This window comes from Zonotrichia albicollis, chromosome 7 (genome assembly GCF_047830755.1).
Source record: "Zonotrichia albicollis isolate bZonAlb1 chromosome 7, bZonAlb1.hap1, whole genome shotgun sequence".
NCBI classification, from domain to species: domain Eukaryota; kingdom Metazoa; phylum Chordata; class Aves; order Passeriformes; family Passerellidae; genus Zonotrichia; species Zonotrichia albicollis.
This window is the reverse complement of record NC_133825.1, coordinates 47887926-47912942: the sequence shown is the minus strand read 5'-3', so window position 1 is coordinate 47912942 and position 25017 is coordinate 47887926. Positions and strand designations below refer to the sequence as shown.

Genomic DNA, 25017 nt, shown 5'->3' with positions numbered 1-25017 from the left:
CACTGTAGCACAACAAGGCTCCAAGCAGACATCAATTAAATGAGCACCAGTGTGAGATATCCCAGTTATTTATTGGAAGGGTTAGCAGCCACCACACAGTGAGGGTGACAAAAGCTGCAGGAGAAGTCTGGGCTTGTTTTGCAGTCACTGACCATGAACCCAGACAGAAGAGCTTTGATGTCATCTCTGACTGCATGGCCCAATTCTGTGCTCTACTTTATCGAGGCTCCAGGGATTAAAACTCTAAAAGAGAAGCAAGGCAGGGAAAAATAGGCTAGGAAAAGAAGTGTGGGTTGTCAGACATCCTCTACCTTTTGAAGCAAAATTCCTGTTTAAATGCTTTATCTGTAGATAAAACCACTCTACATTTTTAGCTAAATCCTTCCAAATCATCTGAGAAAGATGTGCCACATCAGCACTGGGACTGATAGCTTGGGCAAAGATATCAGACTGATATCTTGTGCTGCTTCCAAGAGCCCAAAGGCTCCTCCATCTTCCCCCCTCCTCCTAATTTTCCCAATTTGCTGTTTGCAAAAGCTTTAGGTGTGAAAAAATCTGCAGGTCCCTTTAATTCCCCCTTTACTGTGCTGGTTGGGTCAAAAACTGCATTTGTGCCTTTCTCCCTCAAAAGTACTTAGAAATTAAGACATTGTTTAAATAATGGATTAAAAAGCCCTCCCATAATATGGCACTTGTCTAATTAATAGATTAAAAAGTCCTTCCACATTTTGGCACTTGTCTAATTTGAAACAATTGCTACTAAAACGTGAGGTGTAGGAAATAACGTGTAGTGACAGAACTTGATACATGAAGGGATCTGTAGTATCTGAACACCTATTTCAATATCAAAGAAAACTGGATTTTATCTCCTGCTTGACACCTAATTCTGTGAAGTTCTTTATGCTTACTAATTCATTAACATACTTGCTGTACAGAGGAGCTGGAGTGTCAAAAAATGTCATCTCATAGCAAATTCACTTTTATTCTGGTAGGCTCATCTCTCTCAGGAGCCCATAAAAAGTTGTTTTCAAAAGCTGGAGAGCAGTAATAAAGTCTAGAAGGTTAAAACCAAGGGGATGCTTTTGAGTGCAAAAGAATTACGTCAATTAGATCAGGACTTAAGAGGAGGCTGGAAAATTGTCACAGTTCCTTGAAATCAACACCTCCCTGGGTCTAGAAACATTTATGCTGCTTGAGTTTTTGCCTTCCAGAGGTTTATTTTTGGGTTTCTCCCTCTAGTGCTGCCATTTTTCCATGGAAAATTCAGTCACACCTGTATTAGCAGAAACAACCCTATCTCTATTCTTTAATTTAATTTTTCTCCCCCCTCATTTTTATGTTTTTATGTAAACTGGGATATGCAACAGGAAATTCACGTATTTCCGTGTCTGGCATTTTCTAGAGTCTGAACAAGGGTGAGCTCAAACTCCCATCTCCGTACTCCAGTAAAAGGGTCTGCATTGCTCATCTCCTCCAGTTGTGGGCCAAAATTCAGGAATTTTGGAGATTAAGGAGAGTAAATATTCATGTTTTTGAATCTCAAAGGGTCCTTGGGTCAAGACAGACACAAAGTCACTGTGGTGGTCAAGGTGTTGTCATGGAAAATGCTGGAAATTCAGGTGTTGGATCAGGGGAACTTCTGACTCAGCACTCCTCTTGTCTTTAAGCCCCTTCATGCTCCTAAAAAGCACAGCTGGTGCCAGAGCTATTTCCAAGTATTGCCCCTCAGGAATTTTGGGCAAATTCCATTTTTTTCCCCAAAAAATGTTGGGGAATTTTATGGCCCCTCAGGAATTTTTTGGGTTCTCGGGAATTCTGGGCAAAGTTCAGTCCCAGTTTTCTGCACCTTTGGAAATTAGCTAGCCAACACTTGTTTCCATAAGCATGCTCAGAGAAAAAAAAGTCCATTTTAAATTAATATAATCTCGAATTATCATATTACCTCAGGGAGGGAGGTCTGGTGGTACTTAACAGAGCTCTTTGGGGCTCTTGTGCATTTTAATTGAGTGAATAATTGTAAACCACTTCAGGGTCTTTTGGTAAAAGGCTCTGTATAAACATTGCCATAATGCTGAATAATCAGGTTGTGATGTGAACTGGAAGAAATGAACCCTATAAATAGATGTGTGGAACCCTATAAATAGATGTGCATTTACATATAGTGTCTGTCTGGGTGTGTGTACATCAATATTTGGGACAGAAAAATTCAGATCCTTTAGAAAAATCCTGCAGCTCTTGAATAAGAAATAGAAAGTGAGATTGGAAAGTGATAATCATAATAATCAAAATGATTTTAGGATATGGTGAGCCAGTAGTTTATCATGCTGTGCAATGGATAGAGAATGGAGAGAGAATTATTGTGTGAGTGGCTGGGAAACACAAATCTGTGGTGTTTTATGGAGCAGGAGCTCAGGGGAGGTGGAATGAGGTTCTGAGGCGTGGACAGACGGGATTTGGAGGAACCAAAGGAGTTCCAGCTTTCCTGAGGTGCTGCTGCAATGCAGCTGGAGGGGTTTGGGTCTCCCCCAGCTCAAGGCACTGCTCCTCCAGGGAAATTCCAGATGGAGCAGGGGGAAGGACGGGAATGGGAACATCCCAGCAGCCTGAGCAGTGGGAATGACGGGAATGGGAACATCCCAGCCTGAGCATTGGGAATGACGGGAATGGGAACATCCCAGCAGCCTGAGCATTGGGAAGGTGGGAATGGGAACATCCCAGCCTGAGCAGTGGGAATGACGGGAATGGGAACATCCCAGCCTGAGCAGTGGGAATGACGGGAATGGGAACATCCCAGCCTGAGCAGTGGGAATGACGGGAATGGGAACATCCCAGCCTGAGCAGTGAGAATGACAGGAATGGGAACATCCCAGCAGCCTGAGCATTGGGAATGACAGGAATGGGAATATCCCAGCCTGAGCAATGGGGAGGGTGGGAATGGGAACATCCCAGCCTGAGCAATGGAGAGGGTGGGAATGGGAACATCCCAGCAGCCTGAGCAGTGGGAATTACAGGAATGGGAACATCCCAGCAGCCTGAGCATTGGGAAGGTGGGAATAGGAACATCCCAGCCTGAGCATTGGGAAGGGTGGGAATGGGAACATCCCAGCCTGAGCAGTGAGAATGACGGGAATGGGAACATCCCAGCAGCCTGAGCATTGGGAATGACGGGAATGGGAACATCCCAGGCTGAGCAGTGGGAATGACGGGAATGGGAACATCCCAGCCTGAGCATTGGGAAGGGTGGGAATGGGAACATCCCAGCAGCCTGAGCAGTGAGAATGACGGGAATGGGAACATCCCAGCAGCCTGAACATTGGGAAGGTGGGAATGGGAGCATCCCAGGCTGAGCAATGGGGAAGGCAGGAATGGGAACATCCCAGCAGCCTGAGCATTGGGAATGACGGGAATGGGAACATCCCAGCCTGAGCATTGGGAAGGCAGGAATGGGAACATCCCAGGCTGAGCAGTGAGAGGACAGCAGTGGGAACATCCCAGGCTGAGCAGCGATCACAGATCTGCTGTGACCTGCCCGGATCAGCAGCCACTGCCTCTCTCCTCAGTGCTCTGCCTGTCTCATCTCCTGAGCCTGTAATTTTCTGGGGCAGTGGCTCAGTTCCTGTGCTTGAGCTCTCCTGTCATCCAGCCCCTGAGGAAGGGGAATTCCTCTGGAATGGAGATGACGGAGATGAGCTTTTATATTTCATAAAAAAGAAAAGAAGCCTGTGCTGGACAACGAGGTGCTGGAACAAAGAATCCTCTCTTCTTAAATGGGACTTGACAGAGTGCTGATGCCACTTCACTTAGTTAATGGAGGGAGCCATCTAATACAGGCTAAATGCAGAACTGCCTAAAGGAACCTGGCATTTGGAGGGCTGGAGTGCTTGAAATATAAATGAATGGGACAAGCCCAGGCTCTGTTTCCCAAGGAATCGATTACCAGGGATCCTCTGACAACTGTGAAGGTCTTATTTGCAGGAGCAGCAAAGCTATTTTTGTTGGAAACTGGGATATTTGTTGCTGGGGATTAAACACATCTTTAAAGCACCAAGGAGACACCAAGGAATGCTGTGGATTCCAGAGGGTCAGAAAGGCTGAAGTGATTTTCCTCTCTGTAAAACCACTGAGGAGACTGATGGTAGTGCTGGGAACAATTTGAGTTCTGTTGAGTTGTACCCACAGCCAGAACAGTTTGACAAAATGATCCATTGTGTATTAAATCTAGAGATTCAGACAGTGTGAAAAATGCATGGGACACAGCATTTTGGAATAAGAGTGAGGCTGGACTGAAGTGTCCTTTTTCTTTCCAACTGTAAAAAGAAATAAGGATCTGTAACAGAAAACGTCTTGAGTGGAGATGAATGGAGTATAAAGACTGCTGATGAATTTTTCACCTCTGGAATGTTCTCCATGGCATTTATGAGCTGGTTTTCCAACAGAGTAAGTGTCTGAGCTACCACAGGAAGCACAAACGTCCCTTTTAGGCATCACTGAAATCCTGGAGACAGGTCCAGGGCTGACTTCACTGTGGAGACCCCATTTCCTTCTCCCCTCTAAGGCAGCTCCTTCCAGGTGAGATCAGAAGCTTCTTCACAGGGAATGGAGGAAGCTCCTGAATTTGTTCAGAGGATGAATTCCTTTCTCATCCCCATCCCTTCAGCATTTTTCACAAGCTCCAGACCCACTCAAACATTGGTTTGAGCACTGCTGACATCTGATATCTCTGACTTCCCTTCCCATCCCATCTGCCAGGCATTTCATTCTTCTGATGAAACAGCTCTCAAATTGCAAAGACAGACAAAATACAGCCTAAAATCACAACAATCAAGTGCTGTGGCTGTTACATGGAACTTTATTGGACAAGAAAAGAAGACTGGTTGTGTATCAGAATATCACATTAAAGATCAGTCAGGTTTCCAATGGAATGCCAATTGGCACCAATTAATGTGGGATCTTCTCCTGCATGGTGTGGTTACCCTGAAGTGTCTCTGTTTCCACCAGCTGGGTTTATTTCTGGGTTTTTATTGCTTTATCTGGGGATTACTTGGTAAAGAAGAAGCGTCTCAGGAAATGTCATCATGTGCCATGTGCTGCACTGATGTCAGCTGAGGAAATCAGTGTCAGGAGCAGGAAAAGCCAAAGATGAATGGATCTCTGGGTTCAAAATAGGAAACAGCTTGAAGTTCCTTTGGGGGGAAACATAAAGCTCATTCATCAGCAATGACACAGTTCCACCGCTGGCACAGAGAGAGGACTCTGCTGATGGACAGACACCCCTCACATCCACGCCAGTGCTCCTGGGAATCCAGGGGTGCCAAGGAGCTGCCCTGAAACAGTGACAGTTTGGCCTGGTGAGCTGTAATCATGATCTGTGTGTGGCTGAGAGGTGTCACATGGAAATCTGCATTAACTGTGCTCGTGAGTGGATTTCATTCCTTGAGAGGTGTGTGTCTCCTTGTCTCACCCCAGTGGATATCAGAGGTGTGGCACTGAAGAGCAGGATCTTGCCTGGATGATGCAGTGTTCATTTATTCACGCTTTGATGTGAGGGCCCTGTCTGATCAAGTCCCCATCAGGATTTCTCAGTCAGGTGTGTCTGGGTTTCTTTGGTTTCTTTGGTTTTTCCTGCTGTTTGGCAGGAATGTGCACCCATCTGCTTGTTCACAGTCTCGTACACAGAATTTTGTGAGGTTTCTTCCCAGTCACACTCAGGGCAGGACAGAAGTTTGTGGTGTCCTGTTGAGAACATCTCCAATTGCTCAATATGAAATGGTCAGTAGTTTTCCAAGAGCCTTTATTTTCTGTTCCATTACTCCAAGTACCTTCCCTGTCCTCCCTTGGGGCCCAGCTAGCAGCCTGGCTCCTACCTCCTGCTATTCTGAAATTTCTTTATTTATCTTAGACGCTGTCATTTTGCTGAAACATTGATATTTTCCAGCAATCAGCTTATTACATGGAGATGCCTATTAGCTTTCTGAAGTCATATGTCAGTGAAACTCAAAACTGTTTAGTTTAACTTGACAAGCCCTATAGTGATATTGGAAAATTATTTTCTTCTTCAGAGTCATGTTTATGTTCTTTTCCAATGAGCTGGCTGTTTTATTGCAAAAGAAACTGTAAAAGAGGTAATTTTAACTAGGCACAAAATATATTCTGTTCTGTAATGTATCCATAACCTTCTAAAAGATCCTAATTAACTTCCTTATGTCAGCATAGGAAGCTCTATTGCAGTTGTAGTTGCCAAACATTTCTTTCTTTTTAATAGAAATTATCCCTTTCTAAGACCTAGGGGCATCATCATTCCCAAAACAAGCTTTTCATCTGAGGGTATCAGAAACACCAGGAGATTAATGGAAGTCTGGAGTTCAGCAGGGCAGAATTTCTGTCTGTTATCTTGTTTGTCTGCAAAGATAACAATCCTAATGGCACATGGGTGACACGGAGCACTCAGTGAGTAAAGTGGAATGGCCAGGTTGGCTCCTGAGCTGCTGAAATGGGGAGTTTCTGCTGGACAAAGGTATCAGTCTGAGGGGAGAAGCTGTTTTACACTGTGTTTGTGACCTGGATTCAGTGTAATTCAATGTGAACATGACAGATGTGGGGACATTGTTCCCTGTCAGGGTGGGGAGGCGCTGGCAGGGGCTGCCCAGAGAATCCATGGATGGAGCAGCCACAGGAGGTGTCCAAGGCCAGGCTGATGGGGCTTGGGGCACCCAGGGCTAGTGCAAGGTGCCCCTGGAGGTGGGATGAAATGCTCTCCAAGTCCTTTTCCAGCCCAGACTCTTCCTTGGCTCTGGTTCCATCTCAGCCCAGAGCAGTCACAGCAGGATGATACCTTGGGTTTGAGTTGTTCTGTTCTCTTTTGGTGTGCAGCTTTAGCTTTATATGAAATGTTACTGGAATATTTCACAGGGTGGTGGAAACAAAACAATCCTGTTCTAGCTGGAGGCTCCAGGACAATCTCCTCAAACTTCAGGCCCAAAGCATGAACAGCATGAAAAGAGGAGGGTGGGCAAGCAATCTAGGAGGATGAAACTTCATCATTTGAAGCTGTTAATTGGGCATTTAATCCTCTATGCAAATGGACTAAAACTTATAAAAATGTGAGATCTCATGCCCAAGCTCTTTTGCTTCCACTTGGAGTCATCTGGGCACTGCCAGGGTGTGGCCTTTGAGGGCCCCTCAATAAATCTGCACTTTATTCCTCTGAACTCCCTCTGGCCTCTGCTCCAGCTCCTCGAGGCACCAAGGACACTGCGCCATCAGCCAGGCCCTGGTGTCACTTGGTCCCTCATCCGTGAGGCAAACTGCAAACATTGCTCAGCAGAAATGGAATTGAGTTCTGCCAGAGAAAAACAGCAATTACCTGCTGGAATTTGTGCTGCATGGGGCTGTTTTTTCTCACTGTCTGGGTGTTCTGCAAAAGGAGCGGGTCTGCACGGCAGGGCCCAACCTGCACTCAGCACTGGGAATTCCAAAGAGGAATATTTTCAGCCTGCTGATTTAAAATTATTATTTAAATAATATGTTTATCATAATATAATATAATATAATATAATATAATATAATATAATATAATATAATATAATATAATATAATATAATATAATATAATATAATATAATATAATATAATATATAATATTGAAAATTTTTTACAGTCCTGTTGATTTAAAATAAAAACTGTCTTTGCTTTAATCATGCAGTTTCCCAGCTCAGCTTTGATGAATTGCAGAAGCAAGCTCTTATCGAGTAACAGTGGGGTTTTTTTTCTTTTAGTCTTTTTTTTTTTTCCTGAAAAGAGGAGGAAGTTTGCCATTCTGCAGAGCAAGATGAATAAATTTTGCCATTTGAGGCTGAATTTTCCAAGAAGGATTAGGATCTTTTGCAGTCCTACAAATGCAGGATACTACTTGCAAACCCAGCATTTCTTTAGGCTCATAATCATCATTTGCATTATAACTCCCTAAGCAAAAGAGGGAAAATGAATTTCAAATGTGAACACTTCTAATCCTCAACAGCAGCTACAAATCGAAGTGAAAAAATGAAAATTCTTGTACTCATAGTCAGAAATCATTATTATTATTGTTACTGTTATTAATTGGTTGAGCTCAATTTCACAGTGAGCTGCTGTATTTCAATTCTGTGAGATAAAAAGTGAACACAATCTTCTGGTTGAGTCACAGATGTGCTAAAATGTCACCAGTGTGACCGGAGAGAGGTTTTCATCTCCTATAACAGCCTTCCTTTTGTCTCCATGTGTTTTTTCTCCAGCTATCCATTCCCCATGGTCTTCAGCAGCTGCAGCAGGAAGGACCTGGAAAACAGCCTGGAGAAAGGAGTGGGGATGTGCCTGTTTAACCTGCCTGAGGTGAAGGAGTCCTTTGGTGGCCAGAAGTGTGGGAATGGCTACGTGGAGGATGGAGAGGAGTGTGACTGTGGGGAGCCCGAGGTAAGGCAGTGTGGGGGTGTTTGAGGGTCCCCAGGATGAGGGGGAGATGAGAATCTTCACTCCATGTTTCAGAAGGCTGATTTATTATTTATGATATATATTATATTAAAAGAAAATGATATACTAAAACTATAGAATTATTAAACTTTAGAACAATTCTCATCTCCACTTGCTGCACCTCTTGTTGGGCACGCGTGTGTGTGCTGGTGTTTGAGGGACAAGGGAAAAGATGAGAATCTTGACTCCATGTTTCAGAAGGCTGGTTTAATGTTTTGTGATAAATATTATATTAAAAGAAAACTATAAACTATAGAATTATAAAACTATATAATTAAAACAATTCTCATCTCCCCTTGCTGCACCTCTTGTTGGGCACGCGTGTGTGTGCTGGTGTTTGAGGGATGAGGGAAAAGATGAGAATCTTGACTCCATGTTTCAGAAGGCTGGTTTATTGTTTTGTGATAAATATTATATTAAGAGAAAACTATAAACTATAGAATTATAAAACTATAGAATTAGAACAATTAACTCCCTTTGCTGCACCTCTTGTTGGGTATGTGTGTGTGGTGGTGTTTGAGGGTCCCTAGGATGAGAATCTTGACCCCATGTTTCAGAAGGCTGGTTTATTGTTTTGTGATATATATTATATTAAAAGAAAACTGTAAACTATAGAATTATAAAACTATAGAATTAGAACAATTCTTAACTCCGCTTGCTGCACCTCTTGCTGGGCATGTGTGTGTGGTGGGGTTTGAGGGTCCCCAGGATGAGAATCTTGACTCCATGTTTCAGAAGGCTGGTTTATTGTTTTGTGATATATATTATATTAAAAGAAAATTATATAGTAAAACTATAGAATTATAAAACTATAGAATTAAAACAATTCTCATCTCCCCTTGCTGCACCTCTTGTTGGGCACGCGTGTGTGGGGGTGTTTGAGGGTTAAGGGGAGAGATGAGAATCTTGACTCCATGTTTCAGAAGGCTGATTTATTATTCTATGATATATATTATATTAAAAGAAAATGATATATTAGAACTTTACTAAAGAAAGAGAGAGGAGACATCAGAAGGCCAGCAAAGAAAAGTAATGATTACAAAATCTTGTGACTGACCGGAGTCCTGACACAGCTGGACCAGGATTGGTCATCAGGTAAAAACAACTCACATGCAGCCAATCAAAGATGCACCTGTTGGTTTAAACCGTCTCCAGACCACATTCCACACTATCAGATAATTATTGTTTACATTTCTTTTCTGAGGCCTCTCAGCTTCTCAGGAGAAAAACCCTGCAAAGGTTATTTTTCAGGAAATATGTCAGTGACAAGACTCCACCTGGGAAATGCTGCTCATGTCCTGCCTGCAGGGTTTTGGCAGTGGAGGGTTGGTTTGGTGTAAAACAGAGCTCTGCCTTCTCTGCTTGTGTCCCACCAGCTCCAACCTCAGAGTCTCAGAAGGGCAGGGAGCCTCGAGGGCATTCGAGATGGGGAAGTTCAAGCAGGGCTTGGGTTAAGAATGTGCTCAGTTCATCCTTAGAGAGCAAACTCTGGCTTGTCCAGCTCACTGGCCATGACCTCCTGTTCCTAGAAGTTCCTTTCTGCATTAGCTAATCAGCTAAACTCAAAGGAAGTTTGAGAATTTGGCTGGAATTTCTCAAGCAAACGTGAGTTAGTTGAAGGTTTGTTTCCGTCAATGAGAAGCCACATTTACATTTATATTTATATCTGTAACTATATTTATATTTGTATTTATTTACATTCAAATTTATATTTATAACAGTTTTTAAGTTTATATTTAATTATTTATGTTTATGTCAACATAACCATAGAAACTGTGCAATCATAGAATGCTTTGGGTTGGGGACCATAAAGATAATCTCATTTTCCCCCTGCCATTTCACTTGTCCACTATCCCAGGCTGCTCCAAGCCTTGTCCAGCCTGGCCTTGGACACTTCCAGGGATCCAGGGGCAGCCACAGCTGCTCTGAGCACCTTGTGCCAGGGCCTCACTATCCATGTATACGGAATTATATAAATAGAAATATTAATATTGGCCAGGTATTTTTCATTGCAGCTTCAGGTTTTAGGTGCAAGACCTTTCCTCCTTCCCTGTAGAATTTTTCTTTTCCTCTAGCCAATTACCTCCCAACAGAAATAGCCATCGCTGCCTCCCAAACAGATTGCTGCTGCTTCAAAGATTGTTCCATTTAGTTTAGTGAATGTGTCAGAGGACTCCTCTCATCAGCAGGAGATAGGCAAAACCTGGGGGTCAAATAATATCCAAGCTGGCATCCTTATCCCTTTTACATCCTCTCCTCATTGGCTTTATTGAACTTCTCTCTGATTATGTGAATTAAAGGCAGCAGCAGATCAGGGATTTGTTTCCTGTGATAAACAGGGACCTACAGACAAAAGAGATGGGGGCAGTTAAAGCAGCAAGATATTGCTGCATCCTGCTGTGGAGTGCATTGGGCTGGGCCAAGCCTTGAGGATTTCCTGACAGTCCCCTCACTCTTGAGGGTAACAGGGGTGGAGGAAGCAGCCTTATCTCCTTGTTTAAAGTCAATAGAGTGCAAGCAGCTTGCAAATGTCTTTGTAACCCTGTTATCTTTCTTGTTTTCATTTCTGAACGTCTGTGATACCTTTTCAAGTCAAAGCCACTTAATGTCAGCAAGCACTGCCTTGATTTGCCTCTTCTTTCTGTCTTTTTTGCCTTTTTAGTTATATTGGAAAAAAAATGCAGCTTGGCTGCAATTAAATTTATTTGGGATTTACTGCTCTGACCTGAGAGGCTCCAGAAAACCTGTGTGATTAGTTACTAATTCACTGCCCAGTGAGTTCTGTCCGTGGTGTTGCAGCATCCCAAGAATGAGTGATATTAGGATTAAGTTCTTCTGTGAGGGTGGGGACTGGCACAGGTGCCCAGAGCAGCTGTGGCTGCCCCTGGATCCCTGGCAGTGCCCAAGGTTGGACATTGGGACTTGGAGCACCTGGGACAGTGGGAGGTGTCCCTGCCATGGGATTGATGATTTTTGGTCTCTTCAAACCCAAACCATTCTATGATTTTATGATCCTAACAATTTTAGTCTATATGACCAAAAATGCCTGATGTGCTGCAGTGTCCGTGGAAGGAGGGTTAATGTAAATTATAGATAGAAAGATAAAAGAATGAAGAGAACTAAAAATCCTCAGTGCTTGAAAGATGAAAATGTGTCTTTTATAACCAGGTGCAAGGAGGAACAGAAAACTACAAATTGCTAACTCAGAAGTCAGACAAATTACTTCCAAATGTAATTAGGAGTGAGTGCCCAAACAGCTGTGACATGCCAGGGACGAGTCAACACGGCTTTTGTGCCAGGAACTCCTGTCTTACAGAATCTTGTCTTACAAAATCCTGTCTTAGAAATCCATCACAGGGCTCTGAAGGGCTCAACAAGTTGATGGAAAGGGACAGGGCTGTCACTGCAGCCTCTGAGGGGTTCAGAGAGGCTTTGGGCCAAACCTTTCACCAAAGCTTCTCTGGGAGATTGAGCAGCTGTAAAGGAGAGAAACTGCATGGGCAAAAATTGGTTTAAAAGATGAGAAATATAACCAGGTGTAAATCACCCATTTCATGCAGTGGCAGGAGATCTGCTGTGCTGTATCCATGAGATGTGTCCTGGGACTACACAACTCAGCATTTTCATAAAGAGCCTGGGAAGAGGAATAGTCTTTAATTTGCTGATGGTATTAGTTAGGCTGCTAGAGATGAAAACTGGCTGTGAAGGACTGCAGAGAAACCTTCTGAGGCTGCTGGAACAGGCATTAGGATGAGAAATGGGACTCGCTGAGGAGTGATGCACATTCCAAAAACACAAAGAAGATGATGGACTCTGAGCTGCCTCTGACCATGGAGGAACAAGACTTCATATTGCAATAAATAGTCTCATGAAAATGTCAGCCCAGTGCTCAGGAGTGGTCTAAAAGGTAAATAGGCTGTTAGAGAGTACTAGGAGAGAAATAGGAAAACAAAACAAAGCACCAGCAGACCTCTATAAATCTGCTGCGCCTGAAACTGCTTGTGCAGGTTTTCCCTACCCCTCCCTGATCCCAGGGAGGATAAAGCAGAGTGAGAAAAGATTGAGAGAAAAGCAATAAGGTGGTTCAAAGTTTCTAAAGGGCTCTGGCTGGAAAAGAAGAAAATGAAGGGAAATGCAGCATAAGCTGATAAAATCATGAGGGGAATGGAAGGGGTGAGAGAGGAGAGATCATCCCCCATGAGAAATGAGCAGATGAAGTTAGAAAATGGCAGGTTCCAAACAAGCAGAAGGAGCTGCTCCCCTGACTGTGTGGGTTACCTGTGAGTTCCTTTACTCTGACTCTTACAGGTGCTAAAAATGCCTGTGGAGCCCAGGGAAAGCCAAGGGAAAGGCAGGAGAATGGGAAGGTGTCAATGTCCTTCAGCATCTCCTGCTGGCTGCTCCCAGGGGGACACAGGGACAGAGGGGTTATGGGCTGTCCCAGTGGGGCCTGACCTGTGTTCCTAGAAAAGAGAGGGGGAAATTCAGGTGTCCTGTCCACAGGACAGAGCCTGACATCACCTAGGTGGGGCTGGAATTGTTCTGGGATTGGGCTGCTCTGGTTCCTCTGAAGAGCCAGGAGAGCCACACTGAGAAACCTCCTCCCATCATTGCTGTTGTTATCTATAATAACGAATAATAATAACAACAACAAACTCCAGCACAGCAGTACTTTCAGGTGGCAGCCTCCATCCTCCCAAAGCCTGGTGAGCCTTGCTTGTTTTTTCGCTTGTTTATGTTAAAATCATTCCTGACAATTTGATAGCCCAGGCACAAAAACTATTTACCAAGCTCATTCCCTACAACGAGCAATAAGTGAGGCAGCAATTGGAAATCTCAGAGGCTGCTGAAACAGCTCTCCAAGAGCTGTGTCTTTATCCCAGTCTGCCTGTGGAATGCTGCTGTGGGGCCAGAGGATGGGGTATTGCAGCTGACTGCTTCAAAATGACCTTAATGGGACTGACGCTCCCCCCTGCTTATCTCAGATTATTTCTGAGGTGAATTTATAAAATGTGCTTCTGTGCAGAAGAGGAATGTTACTCCTGACACACAGCAGCTGCACAGGAATATTTCTGTAGCCTGCTGCTTTCCGGTGATCAGAAATAGGAGCAGGAAGTTGTTCCTCTGCTTCAGAGCACAGTTGGCTTTGTACATCCAGGAAGATAATACCTAAATAACAGTGAAATGCTGAGAATCCCTCTGGTTTGTGCTGGTGAGTCAGTTGGGAAGCTTTCAGAAGCCAGGGAAGTAACAAGAGGCTGAGAGCATCACTCTAACCCACTCATTCCTCCTGTGTTGCCTCTATTGTCAGTGATCCCTTGCTAAGTCAAACAGACTTAACACAGCTGAAGAGCAATTTTATCTGCTTCTATTTCTGTGAGAGAGATGAGATTCCAGCTCAGCTGGTGTAACTTGCAGCTTGTGGGCATTATCTTGGAAAAACAAATCCATTCTTTTCTGAGGCTCCTTACGAGCTCGTTCTCCTGACAATAAAGTTTGCAGGAGCCCACACACGGCACCATCTAATCCACAAGTGTGAAATTGGGATGTATCAGTGAGAGAGGCTGCAATTCATGCCCACTCCATATCTCACAGCTCTATTACTGGTGTGCTCTGATAAGGGATTACATGGAATCGTGTCGTTGTGTTCCTCTGTGGCAGCCCCAGCCTCCCATCCAAGCAGGAGCCTGGCCAGCAGCTTGCACAAAGCAGAGCTGTGGTCGTGATGCTCAGCAACTGCAGCAGCTCCTGGATCCTCTCTGGAGGCACTGGAGTCATTCCACTGATTCCTGTACACCCCAGCGCTCTATCTGGGTTGGTGTCAGCGTGCTCGGGTTGTTTGTGATATTTGGGATTAGATCCATAGCTGGAATAAACCAGCCCTCCTCAGCAGCTCCTCTGGTTTTACTACACTTGTTGGGCTTGTTGAATCTGAGGGCAGACAAGGCTGTTTGGATCAGGTTGTCGAATTTCATGCATAATTCATGATTTCGTGCCCAGCTTTTCTTGGCAGAGCTATAGGCAGCCTCTTGATTTACAGCTCATGGTGACTGCACGTTGTCTGCTCTAAATGTACCCTCCAATCCATGCAGGAATGCACAAACCCGTGCTGCAATGCCACCACCTGTGCCTTGAACCCAGGAGCAGTGTGTGCACATGGGCTCTGCTGCGAGGACTGCCAGGTGAACCTGGGGAAATGTCTCTCTTTGGGGTGGGGAGGGCAGAATTCTGCATTTTTCCCTGCTTCAGTGCAGTAAGCAACGATGGAGGAGAGGGAAATTGGTATTGATAAGCATTAAGGCACTTGCATGTCATGTGAGCAATTAGAAAATTCCCAAAGCAAGGATGGAGGAGAGGTAAATTGGTATTGATAAGCATTAAGACACTTGTGTGTCATGTGAGCAATTAAAAATTTCCCAAAATATAAATTATTGAAGGAGCAGATCAACAGATTTTTTAAAATTGTCTCTGTGCTTTTTGTGGCCCCTTCAGCTGGTCATGCAAAACTGCTTTTTCATGAACTTTTGTGTGCTTTAATTTTTCTCATTCTTACTTGGCATTAAATGCTTAACCCTCTTTTTTGGGGGGAAGGCTCTTAAATTATTAATTCTATCAACAGCATATGTATTTTTAATAGCAGATCATCAGCTGTTGTGGTCTCCTAACACTCTATAAAAGCCAACTTACCACAGGCATTTACCTGCTTGAATTCTCAGACCATCCCTTGCCTGTGGGCTAATAAAGCATCCAGCAGGTTGTCTGTGGCAACCTGTGAGCTTGGAGCAGCAAGGGATGCTCACAGCCAGGAATTGCTCTTTAGCAAAATCAATCTATCTCCATGTCCTTTGCTTTTTACCAAAGGCAATGTGATTAAAATTCAGCTCTGCTCCAGAACACACCTAACTTTTGTGGCTGCTGTTGAGATGTGAATGTTCAGAGTGGCACATTCCAAAAAAAAATATCATTTTCCATGGAAATTGGTATAGCACAAACAGTTAATCGTGTGACTAAGTTTGAGGAGATGTTGATGCCCATCACAACATTTCCAGGAGGAAATGTAATTCCATAGATTCATTAACATTCAAGATCTATTTAAGATCATTGAATTGAACCTTCCAAGCTGTGAATTGCTGGGCATCTGAATCCACAGCCCTGTGTGCTGGTGGCTTCCTGAGCCCTAACACAGCGCAGTGTTCTGTGATCAGCTGCCCTGGGTGGAAAGGTCTCTGACCTGACTTTTCCCAGGGCACCAGATCCTCCTTTCCAGAGCTCTTGTGCTCAGACACGATGAAGGAGCAACCTGCAAACATCAGGGCTGGGGTTGCCTTCTGTCTTGAGCCATGTGTGGAGTTTCATCTGAGCCTCCTGGCTGCCACAGCCTCCCAGCATGCTCAGACCGTGCACTCAGAGCTCTGCCATCCCTGCCCTGTCCTGTGCAGCCAGCTGGGGCCGTGCCAGGGGGAAATCTGCTCCCGTGCTGCAGGGCTGACCAGGCACAGCACAGCCACTGAAGTTCTGTTTGTTTTGCAGCTCAAACCAGCGGGGATTTCTTGCAGAGAGTCGAGCAATTCCTGTGATCTGCCCGAGTTCTGCACGGGGGCCAGCGCGCAGTGCCCGGCCAACGTGTACCTGCACGACGGGCACGCGTGCCACGGGGTGGATGGCTACTGCTACAATGGCATCTGCCAGACCCACGAGCAGCAGTGCATCACCCTCTGGGGCCCAGGTGAGTGCCAGAGTGGCCTCAGGTTTGGCTTTTCCATGTTTCCCATTCTGTGCTGCTTTAGTGTGCGGGTCTGGGCTCACATCAGGGATGCTGAGCTCTGTGCACAGAGCAGGGAGACAAAACAATTCCTGCTCCAGCTGGGCACCAATGACAAATGATCCCAATCTCAGCCCAGGAGCACAAACCCCGTGGGCTGCAGAGAGAAAAACAAGCAGGGTGGGACTGCCTGGGCGGAAGCTGGGATGGGACAATGAACTGCAAGGTGCAAATGGAGCAGAACTGATCCCAGGGACAGAGCCCGTGCCCGGCCGTGCATTTTGGGGCCATTTTGGTTCATCTTGGGTGCAGCCCTGGCTGGGCTCTGGTGCTGCCCAAGGTGCATCCATGGAGGAGATGCTGTGAATAAATCCCTACTTTGTTCTTTAGCTCTGTCCAGCCTCTGCTCTAGGGCAGCCTGCACAAGGCATCACCAGCACAGGGACACAGGTCTGACAGAGGCTTGGGGGAGGGAATAAAGATCTGGAGGGTGCAGCACCAATCTGTAGCTGTTGGAATAATGGGGGAATCTCTGGGTGATTCATTCCAGCCTTGATTTGCTGTCGTGTTCATTTCTTGCAGCAGGAGGTAACGAGGCTCATGCAGCAACATGCTGCAAATGGATAGGTGATCTTAGACAAATCATTTCCTCCTGACTTTGATACAGCCTGGTGTCACCCCACAAGGTGCTGAACGCTCCTGGCAGGTTGAAATCACAGCCCTTTTCAGGCTGCTGGGTGAGCTTCCTCCTGTGCTCCAAACAGCTCATCTGATAAACAGATGTGTCTGCTCCATCCCCAGCCAGGGCTCAGCTTTTGACACTGACATGAGACTCCTGGATCATTGTGTGTGTTTTATTAACTGGTGTCACCTGGAAACTGCCTCCTGGCTGTGCTTTGAGCAGGGTGTGCACTGAAGCAGAAAGGGGTTTGTTCTCCCGTGGGAATTTGCTCCCTTTTTGCAGAAGTCTGGTAACATGAGTTCTTGAGTTGTTCTCAACATGAATCCCAAGAAAGCTGTTCACCTTTCTATAAAGCCCTGTGACCCTTGCACTGAAATGCAAGTATTAACTCAGCATTTTGGTATGAATCCAAATCGTGTCTCCTGCAGCATCTCTGACCTTCTAGCTCAAATTTGAAAAACCCTTTCTCGTAAGGAGAAGGATTACTTAGAAATAGGTGTAATTATTTCTTTTAAACTAATATTTCCATCTTCTTTCAATTCAGCATCTCTAACTCTGCTCCAAAACCTCTGCATCAATATAAGGGCTCACAGATGTTTCCCTTGGTCAGATGTTTCCCTCCCCAAAACACTACTGAAGAATTTCTCTGTTTCCTTCCCAGAGAACATGGACTTTTTGCAATCTCTCTTTAAAAGAGCATTAAAGCATCTCAGGCAGCAGCCCCAGTGGTGCAGACAGCAGGTCAGCTTGGCCACGTGGGTATCAGAGCACGTTCAGGAGGGTTCCAGCTCAGACCTGAGCTCCTCACGTGGAGCAAAGCGTGCTGTGCTCCACTCCCCAGTCCCACGCGTGTCCTGGAGCTGCTGGGAGCTCACAGAGCCATGGACAATCACAGCCCCCAGCCTGAGTCACACTGGGACTCATAATCCCTGCACACTGAGACATTTCCTCTTGTAGAAAGCAAAAATCTGCTCCTGTACCAGTTTCCCATGCCGTGGAAAGTTACTTGGTCAGGCTGTTAATGGTTTCAGTGGCTGAGAAAAAATTCCTCTAAAGGTCAGGGAGCTGAACTGCTGCAGCTCCTTGCTGGGCCTGCTTCCCAACACAGCAATTCCACCACAGCCCTGGGATCCCCTGGTTCTTTCCTGCCTTCCTTCTTGGGGCTGTTTGATATGGGCACTGCCGGGCATGGAGGCTCCATCTCTCTTTATGAGACAGATGTTATGTTAAGAACAGAGTTCAAGCACATTTTGACTGTAATACCTCTTGGTTTTGTCTTGGGAAGGCCCAAGGAGAAGGATTTTAAATAGGGAGGAAGGGGCATGAGAAACCTGAACTGAAAGTCTTAATTCTTGCCATGTTTTTGGCAGAATAAATTAAAAATAAACCCAGAATCCCAGAGGGGTTTGGGCTGGAAGGGACGTTAGAGATCATCTCATTCCACCCCCTGCACTAGACCAGGTTGCTCCAAGCCCTGTCTAGCCGGCCTTGGACACTTCAAATAATGCCCATATACTGGATTTAAAGACCAGGGATGTGAATATCCACAGCTCTGTCACACATCTGGCTGAAGTGTGAGCTGGCAGATCTGGGGTGGAATGAGAAGAGAGGTGGGTGGCTCATGCAGTTGGAAAAATTGTACAGATCATGGTACAGATTAAAAAACTACATGTTTTTCCAGACTTGCCTGCAGCACAAAGAGAGATTTGACATTCTAAGATGTTGTCTCTGGACTTTGTATCAAAAATATACACTGGAACCTTTTACCAGGTTGTTGTGTCTGATTAGAACTGTTTTTAACTGCCTGTGTTGAAGTAGTTTTGTGTTTAAAAAAAAAAAAATCCCCCCTCTAAAGAAAAATCATATTACAATTCATTTTCATTCTCTCCTTATTTTCTTCTTCCCAGTAGGAGGAATCCATGCAGAACAAAATACAATAACTTTTCCTAAAATAATACTTGGTATATTGAATTCCTTATTAATGTCTTCCCTTGTACATCTTTCTTTATTCATCAGGTTACAGATGTCCAGAAGCCCAATGATAAATGTCAATCTTCATGTTTTTAGATCTGTTTAGAGGAAAATGATGAACGCTGTCAGAGCTTGTTTACATTAGGCTGAGCAGTAGGAACCTGTTTCGAGAAAAGCACTTGCATTTCCTTGGGGTTGTTTTTGTTTCTCTCAACACAGTGGTTCAGATAAAATACAGGAATTTTTTTTTTTTTTTTGCTCTTTCTTGTCTGTGTGGAAAGCTTGGTGGGAAGGAGAAGGGAGGAGCTCCTGGGACAATCTCTAAAATAGCCATGAGTTCCTCTCAGAGCCCAGGTTGGTTCCAGTGTGCTCCCAGAGCTCTCCACCCTCTCTCTCCATAATTAATGTCATTTTTATCTTTGGGGAGCAGGAACTGCTGGTGACCTTTTTTTGGTCCATATTCAGAATTATCAGATTGCACTGATCTGACCTATTGATAGCAGTGACATCAGTGGTGATGCTTTGTGTGGTGGCATTTCCAGGAGATACAGACACAGATAGAGCTGCTCAAGACAGAAATCATTGGTTACCAAGGAACAGAAGATTCTCAACTTCAAACTCATGGCTTTTTCTGCATTGACAAGAAAATGATTCTTTAGGGAAGTTTGTCAGTTTGTTTTCCTGTATTTCCCCAAGTGGGGAAAAAAGCAATGATTTTGGGGAGCCAATGGCAGGCATTGATTTAATAATTAGAACACATTTAAATGTGTTGCATGGACATGGCCATTTGTTTAGGCAGGAACATTCTTAATTTAGATGTCAATATCTGTTACTGAGTGAGAACTTTGCAGGTTTTGCCAGGGAGATCCCTACAGACACAAAATAAATTAAATGCCCACCTCAGATATCTGACCCAACCATAATTGTCCAAACACTGCAATTTCCTGAATTCAGTGAAATCAAACTACTTTGACCATCACAGATTTATGGCCAGGCCTTTTTCTTCTGGACATGGGAAAGATATTAAATAATATTCTCAGAGGTGGTGATATCATCCTCCTTAAAGGCAAAAAAATGCTCAACCCCATCTTGCTCTTGTCCAGACAGAACAGGGATGACCAGGATGGGGAGAGAGGCCAAGGGCAGCTCGTGGAACTTTTGCTTTGCAGCAAAAACGAAGTTAATGAGCTGAAGCCCAGATCACACGGCAGAGAACTGTGGTTTTTATGCTCATATTTATTTGCACAGTTATCCGTGGTGGTGGCTGGCACAGCCTGAGCCACACAACTCCAGCCTGTTACTCAAGGTTGTTTTTTCCCCTCTCCCCACCCACAGACAGCTGGGAGCTGGACTGAAATATCTTCCTTTTCTGCTGTCAGCCTGACAGAGGATGTTTCTCGTGTTCATGGAATCAGCACCATGGTCAGAAATTTCCCTCATTCCCTTCAAGAGACTCTGTTGGTGTTTTCCTATGGCAGCAGGTCTGAAATGACACAGCATTTCTGTGCCCTGCAACTTCTCTTTTTTTATTATTCTGTTTTTTTGCAACTGCATATGGAAAGAAGTGAGCTCATCAATATACACTTTTGGAGGAAAAACCCCAACAACCTCCAGGCTGCCAGCTGCAGGGGTGAGCTCTGACCTTCTGCAGCTTCCAGGGGCTGATTTAATCCCTTGAATGAGGCTTGGCATGGAAGGGCTGACAGGACCTTAATTACAGGGTCATGATACTGTAATTACCAATAGCAAAGTGAAATAAACTCTGCTCATCCAGCTCAAACCACTTAATAACCCCCAGAAATCCTTCACAAATCATTTTGCCTCTGCCTGCAGAGGTAGAAAATAGAGGAAGACAGGACTTTCTGCTTCAGTTTATGTGTATTATCACTCATGATAAATGGGTTTCCTCCAGAAACACAACATTGCAATTCTCTTCCTTAAGCATCCTCTGAAAACCTCCTTTTAACTTGGTAGCTCCATCTGTTCAGCATCTCACACTCTGATATGTTTTCATCCATAAAAAAAGTACAAATATTGTGAGAAGCCAGGGGGGAGAGGGAACAGCCATCTGAATCCCAAGCAACAGCATGTCTTGGTTGGAAACCAAAGGCAGGAATTGAAGCTGGATTTTGGTTTCCAGGCTGCAGATGATCATTGGGTACCAGGTGTTTCCACACACAGACTGCTCCCAGCCTGGCAGGGGAGTGGGTGTTTGTGCTCCACGAGATCCTTTTTCTTGTCAAGTGTTATTAGCTGGAGTTAAAGCTCAGTGTCTGAGCCCTGCAGATGTGTTTTCCTTCCTGGGGGCTGCTTTCCATCATCTCTGCAATGCCAGGCTGCTGAATTCAGGAAAAAATCAGCCACACCAAAAAAAAAAACTTCCACCAGGTGAAAGAGAAACACCTTAAACTCTCCCTGTGTTCAGTGAGTGCCTTCCCTTTTAAAACCGTTTTTGGAATAAGCCTTTGTTACATCCCTTGCAGTCAGAGCACAGGACATGAGCATTCATTTGGCTTGTGGCAGCTTTGGGAGGGGACAGCACTGAGGGCACAGCGTGTCTGGCTCTGGGCTGTGCTGCCACAGCTCCAAGGGAGCATCCAAGGGAGCATCCAAGGGAGCATCCAGCCACTCAGTTCCATGGCAGCAGCTGAGCTGGGCTGAGGCTCCTGGCCAAAAACAGCACCCAGAGCACTTGCACACAACCAGGGCTGCACAAGCTGCTCCTTGCGCATGTGGGAGAAAAAGCAGTTTTGGAAAAAGCAGTTTTAGAAAAAGCAGTTTTAGAAAAAGCAGGTTTCCTTGGCCTCTTGCTCCCAGAACGTTTCTTCCCTCCCCAGCCCTTCCAAAGCTGCTATGGAATAGTCACATTGTAATGTTTGTCTCAAGCTGAACACTGAGTGTGCCCCCCCTGGAAAGATGAGGAGAGATCCACATGCTGAAAATGGAAATTTAACTTTTGCTTTTTCTGCACAGTGCCTCGTCTGGATGCTTTTGTAGATTTTTTTTATTATTATTATTATTGCTTGAACTTAATGAAAAAGAATTGAAAGAATCCTGTGTAAGTCCCTTTTAGGAGTTCCAGATTTGAAAAAATATTCTGAACTCAGCAAGCTTGAACATAATCTTCCAAAGAATTTCAAGCTCTTGTCCTTCTCTCCAGGAAACCATCAGCTCCTATTCTGTTCCTTCTGTGCCTTTCTTGCTGAATTTTCCAGTTTCAGCATGTTAAAATGTTAGAAGGAAAAGAGGGTGCCATCTTAAGCCTCTCCAAGTTTTAATATTTTGTCCTTAATAGCATTAGATTGCTGTTCAGCAGTATATAGTATTAGTCAAGCTTCTGACTATGAAATGCAGATAATTAATTGAAGTTTTAATCTCTGAGTTTTCAATGAAAAGATCCACACTGGCTGGAAGTGTTACAGTCATATTTGTATTTTCTTCTCCAGGAATCTAACCCCCCTTTTTTTTAAGAAAAAAAAAAAAAACATTTTCCTCTTTGAATGCTTTCAAATGAAATCTTCAGTCTGGCTTAAATAAATGCAATGTTTTACCCACAGTTAGAGGCATAGATACTTGGAAGTGACTCAAAACATTTGACAAAATGTAGCATTAGTTGAAATGTTCTGTGTCTGGTAAAGATCAGGAGCACTGTAGAAATGGGATATTCTCAGCCTTTGGGCTATCACATCACTTGCTGCCAAGTTCTTTTTGCTTTGGTTTGGCTGATGTGTCAGAAGCACAGAAATGCAGGTAGCAGGTCTCTGATCTCAGTTTTAGCCAGAGTTTCTCCTCTGCTGCTCCAAGCCAGTCTCCCTCTTGGAGCAGTTGGAATGTTGGTGGTGACTTGATGGTGCTCTCAATTGTTTTCATGGAAAGAAAATACAGATTAGTAAAGAGCCCTAACAAAGGGCCTCTTAATCTTGCAAGAAGCAGCAATTATTGGCTGGAAATGAAAGCCACACTTCACTGTAGAACAGAGGGATTAAATTCCAGTACACTGACTAATGAATTGTTGCAGCAGTCAAACCAGGGAAGCAGATCCTTCACCTCTTTAACATTCCAGATGAACAGATGCATCTTCCCCTAGAAGATACTCTATAATTGGTTAATAATCTGGAGGGAAATGAGCAGGAGATTTTGTGTATAAAACAGTAGAAGAGATGTTCTAATAGTGCCCTTGAACTTCTGAAGTGCAGGGATGAATAAACTGCCTGCACGAGCTTTTCCAGCCCTACTCCCACCAGGGAAGTTCCTTTGCCACTAGGATATGTCTCTATCAGAAAAGATCACAGTAGATACGAGCCAGATGCTGCCTGAACTCCCAGATTCCCACTTCTACCACCGTGGCAGAAATGCCCCTCAGTCCATGTCAGTCTCTCCTCTCAGGAGTGGATGTCCTGAGGGCTAAGGTGGGATGGGCTCCTTTCCTCTCCCCAGTCCTTCAGCCTGAGTTACTAGCAGCACATTTCCCTTTGCCATGTCGGGTCCTCACACCTTTACACCCAGTTTACAACTGGGTTTTCTCTGTTGGCTTGTTCTCAGTTGCAGTCAAACAGGCCTTTCTTGAAAAGAATTTTCTTTGGGGTCTCACTAGAGCATGGCCTCCTGCAAAAGAAGATAGTCAACTTTCCAGCTGGCCTTTGTCTGTGTGGTGTTTGCTAGAAGTTTTTGTGTCCTAGGAGGATTGGCAAGAGGGCTATGAGCTGAGAAATCTGTTGCCTTCTGATACAAGGCAGGCGGCCTGGTTTCAGGAAACAGCACGGCGACTCATTTCTCTAGGGTCGCTCGGGCCTAAGAAACACGCGGACACCAATATGGTGGAGGATCAAAGGCCTTTATTCTCTCTTCTCGTGGGGTTTTATAGTCTAGGGGGCTTCTACGTCAGGTGGGGGTCTGTCTTTACCATCTATGGTTAGTAGGGATGGAAAGTTACCTGGGCAAGTGGAAAGTTACTGGTTTAGGGAGCTACATTCCTATGTTAATTTTCTTATCTAAGGGGGCAAGGGCCCTGTCTTCCCGTAACATCACGAGATCTTCCGAACGCCAGGCCCTATCTGCTACAGAAATCCTGGAGGAGAAGGAGTTCTGCACTGCCTGTTGCTCAGAGACAAACACTGGCAATCCCACCCATCCAAACTCTTCCATTAGCATGCGCATCCAGCACCGCTGTTTTGTTGCCTCATCAGCATTCAGCTCACATCCCCCTTTCCCCTAAAGCACCAGCAGAGCTCAAAGGAAATTATTAAAAACACCTTGTATGAGATGAGAGTTCTGATTAGGTTTTGTTTCAGGTGCAAAACCCGCTCCTGGGATCTGCTTTGAGAGAGTCAATTCTGCCGGAGACCCTTACGGCAACTGCGGGAAGGACTCCAAGAGCTCCTTTGCCAAATGTGAACCCAGGTAGGGCCTCTCCCTGCAAGCACAGCAACAGGTGCTGGCAGAGGGCTTGGAACGTTTCAAATGATTCACCTCATCCCTGCTCGTGTTGTGTTTCTTGCCATCAGGGATGCGAAGTGTGGAAAAATCCAGTGTCAAGGAGGAGCCAACCGACCCGTCATCGGTACCAACGCAGTTTCCATAGAAACCAACATCCCGCTGCAGGAGGGGGGCAAGATCCTGTGCCGTGGCACCCACGTGTACCTGGGGGATGATATGCCTGACCCTGGGCTGGTGCTGGCAGGAACCAAGTGTGGAGATGGAAAAGTAAGATTCTGGAATGCTCCCAGACAAGGGAACATCGCCGCTATCATTCTGCCAAATGTTTTGTATTTCTTTTTTCTTTGGAATTTTTTTTTTCCCCCCCACAAAATAATTGCTTCTCATGCTGAGACTGAAACAAATTTTGCTCCCTTCTGGCCACTGTTCTGGATGATGGATTTTCAGATGCAAATTTGAGCAACCTGATCTGGTCGAAGGTGTCCCTGGCCATGGCAGGGGGTTGGAAATGGATGGGCTTTAAAGTCCCTTCCAACCCAAACCATCCTGGGATTCTGGGCAATGCAAGCTGCTTGAGTTTATGACTGATTCTTTCAAGACAGTCCCAAGTATCTGCCCATGGAGGTTTGAGGTTTCCTGCAAAATAAGTACAGCAAAATACA

General features: G+C 44.9%; 1 protein-coding gene across 1 annotated transcript in view; it reads left to right on the top strand.

Annotated features, from left to right (window-relative positions):
• Positions 1-25017, top strand: part of ADAM12 (ADAM metallopeptidase domain 12) — a 190546-nt gene that overhangs the window by 150469 nt on the left and 15060 nt on the right. The window contains exons 12-16 of the mRNA XM_074545384.1: positions 8270-8447; positions 14597-14686; positions 16035-16230; positions 24211-24319; positions 24424-24622. Coding sequence (XP_074401485.1) covers positions 8270-8447; positions 14597-14686; positions 16035-16230; positions 24211-24319; positions 24424-24622 — 772 coding nt within the window. The remainder of the gene's footprint in view (positions 1-8269; positions 8448-14596; positions 14687-16034; positions 16231-24210; positions 24320-24423; positions 24623-25017) is intronic.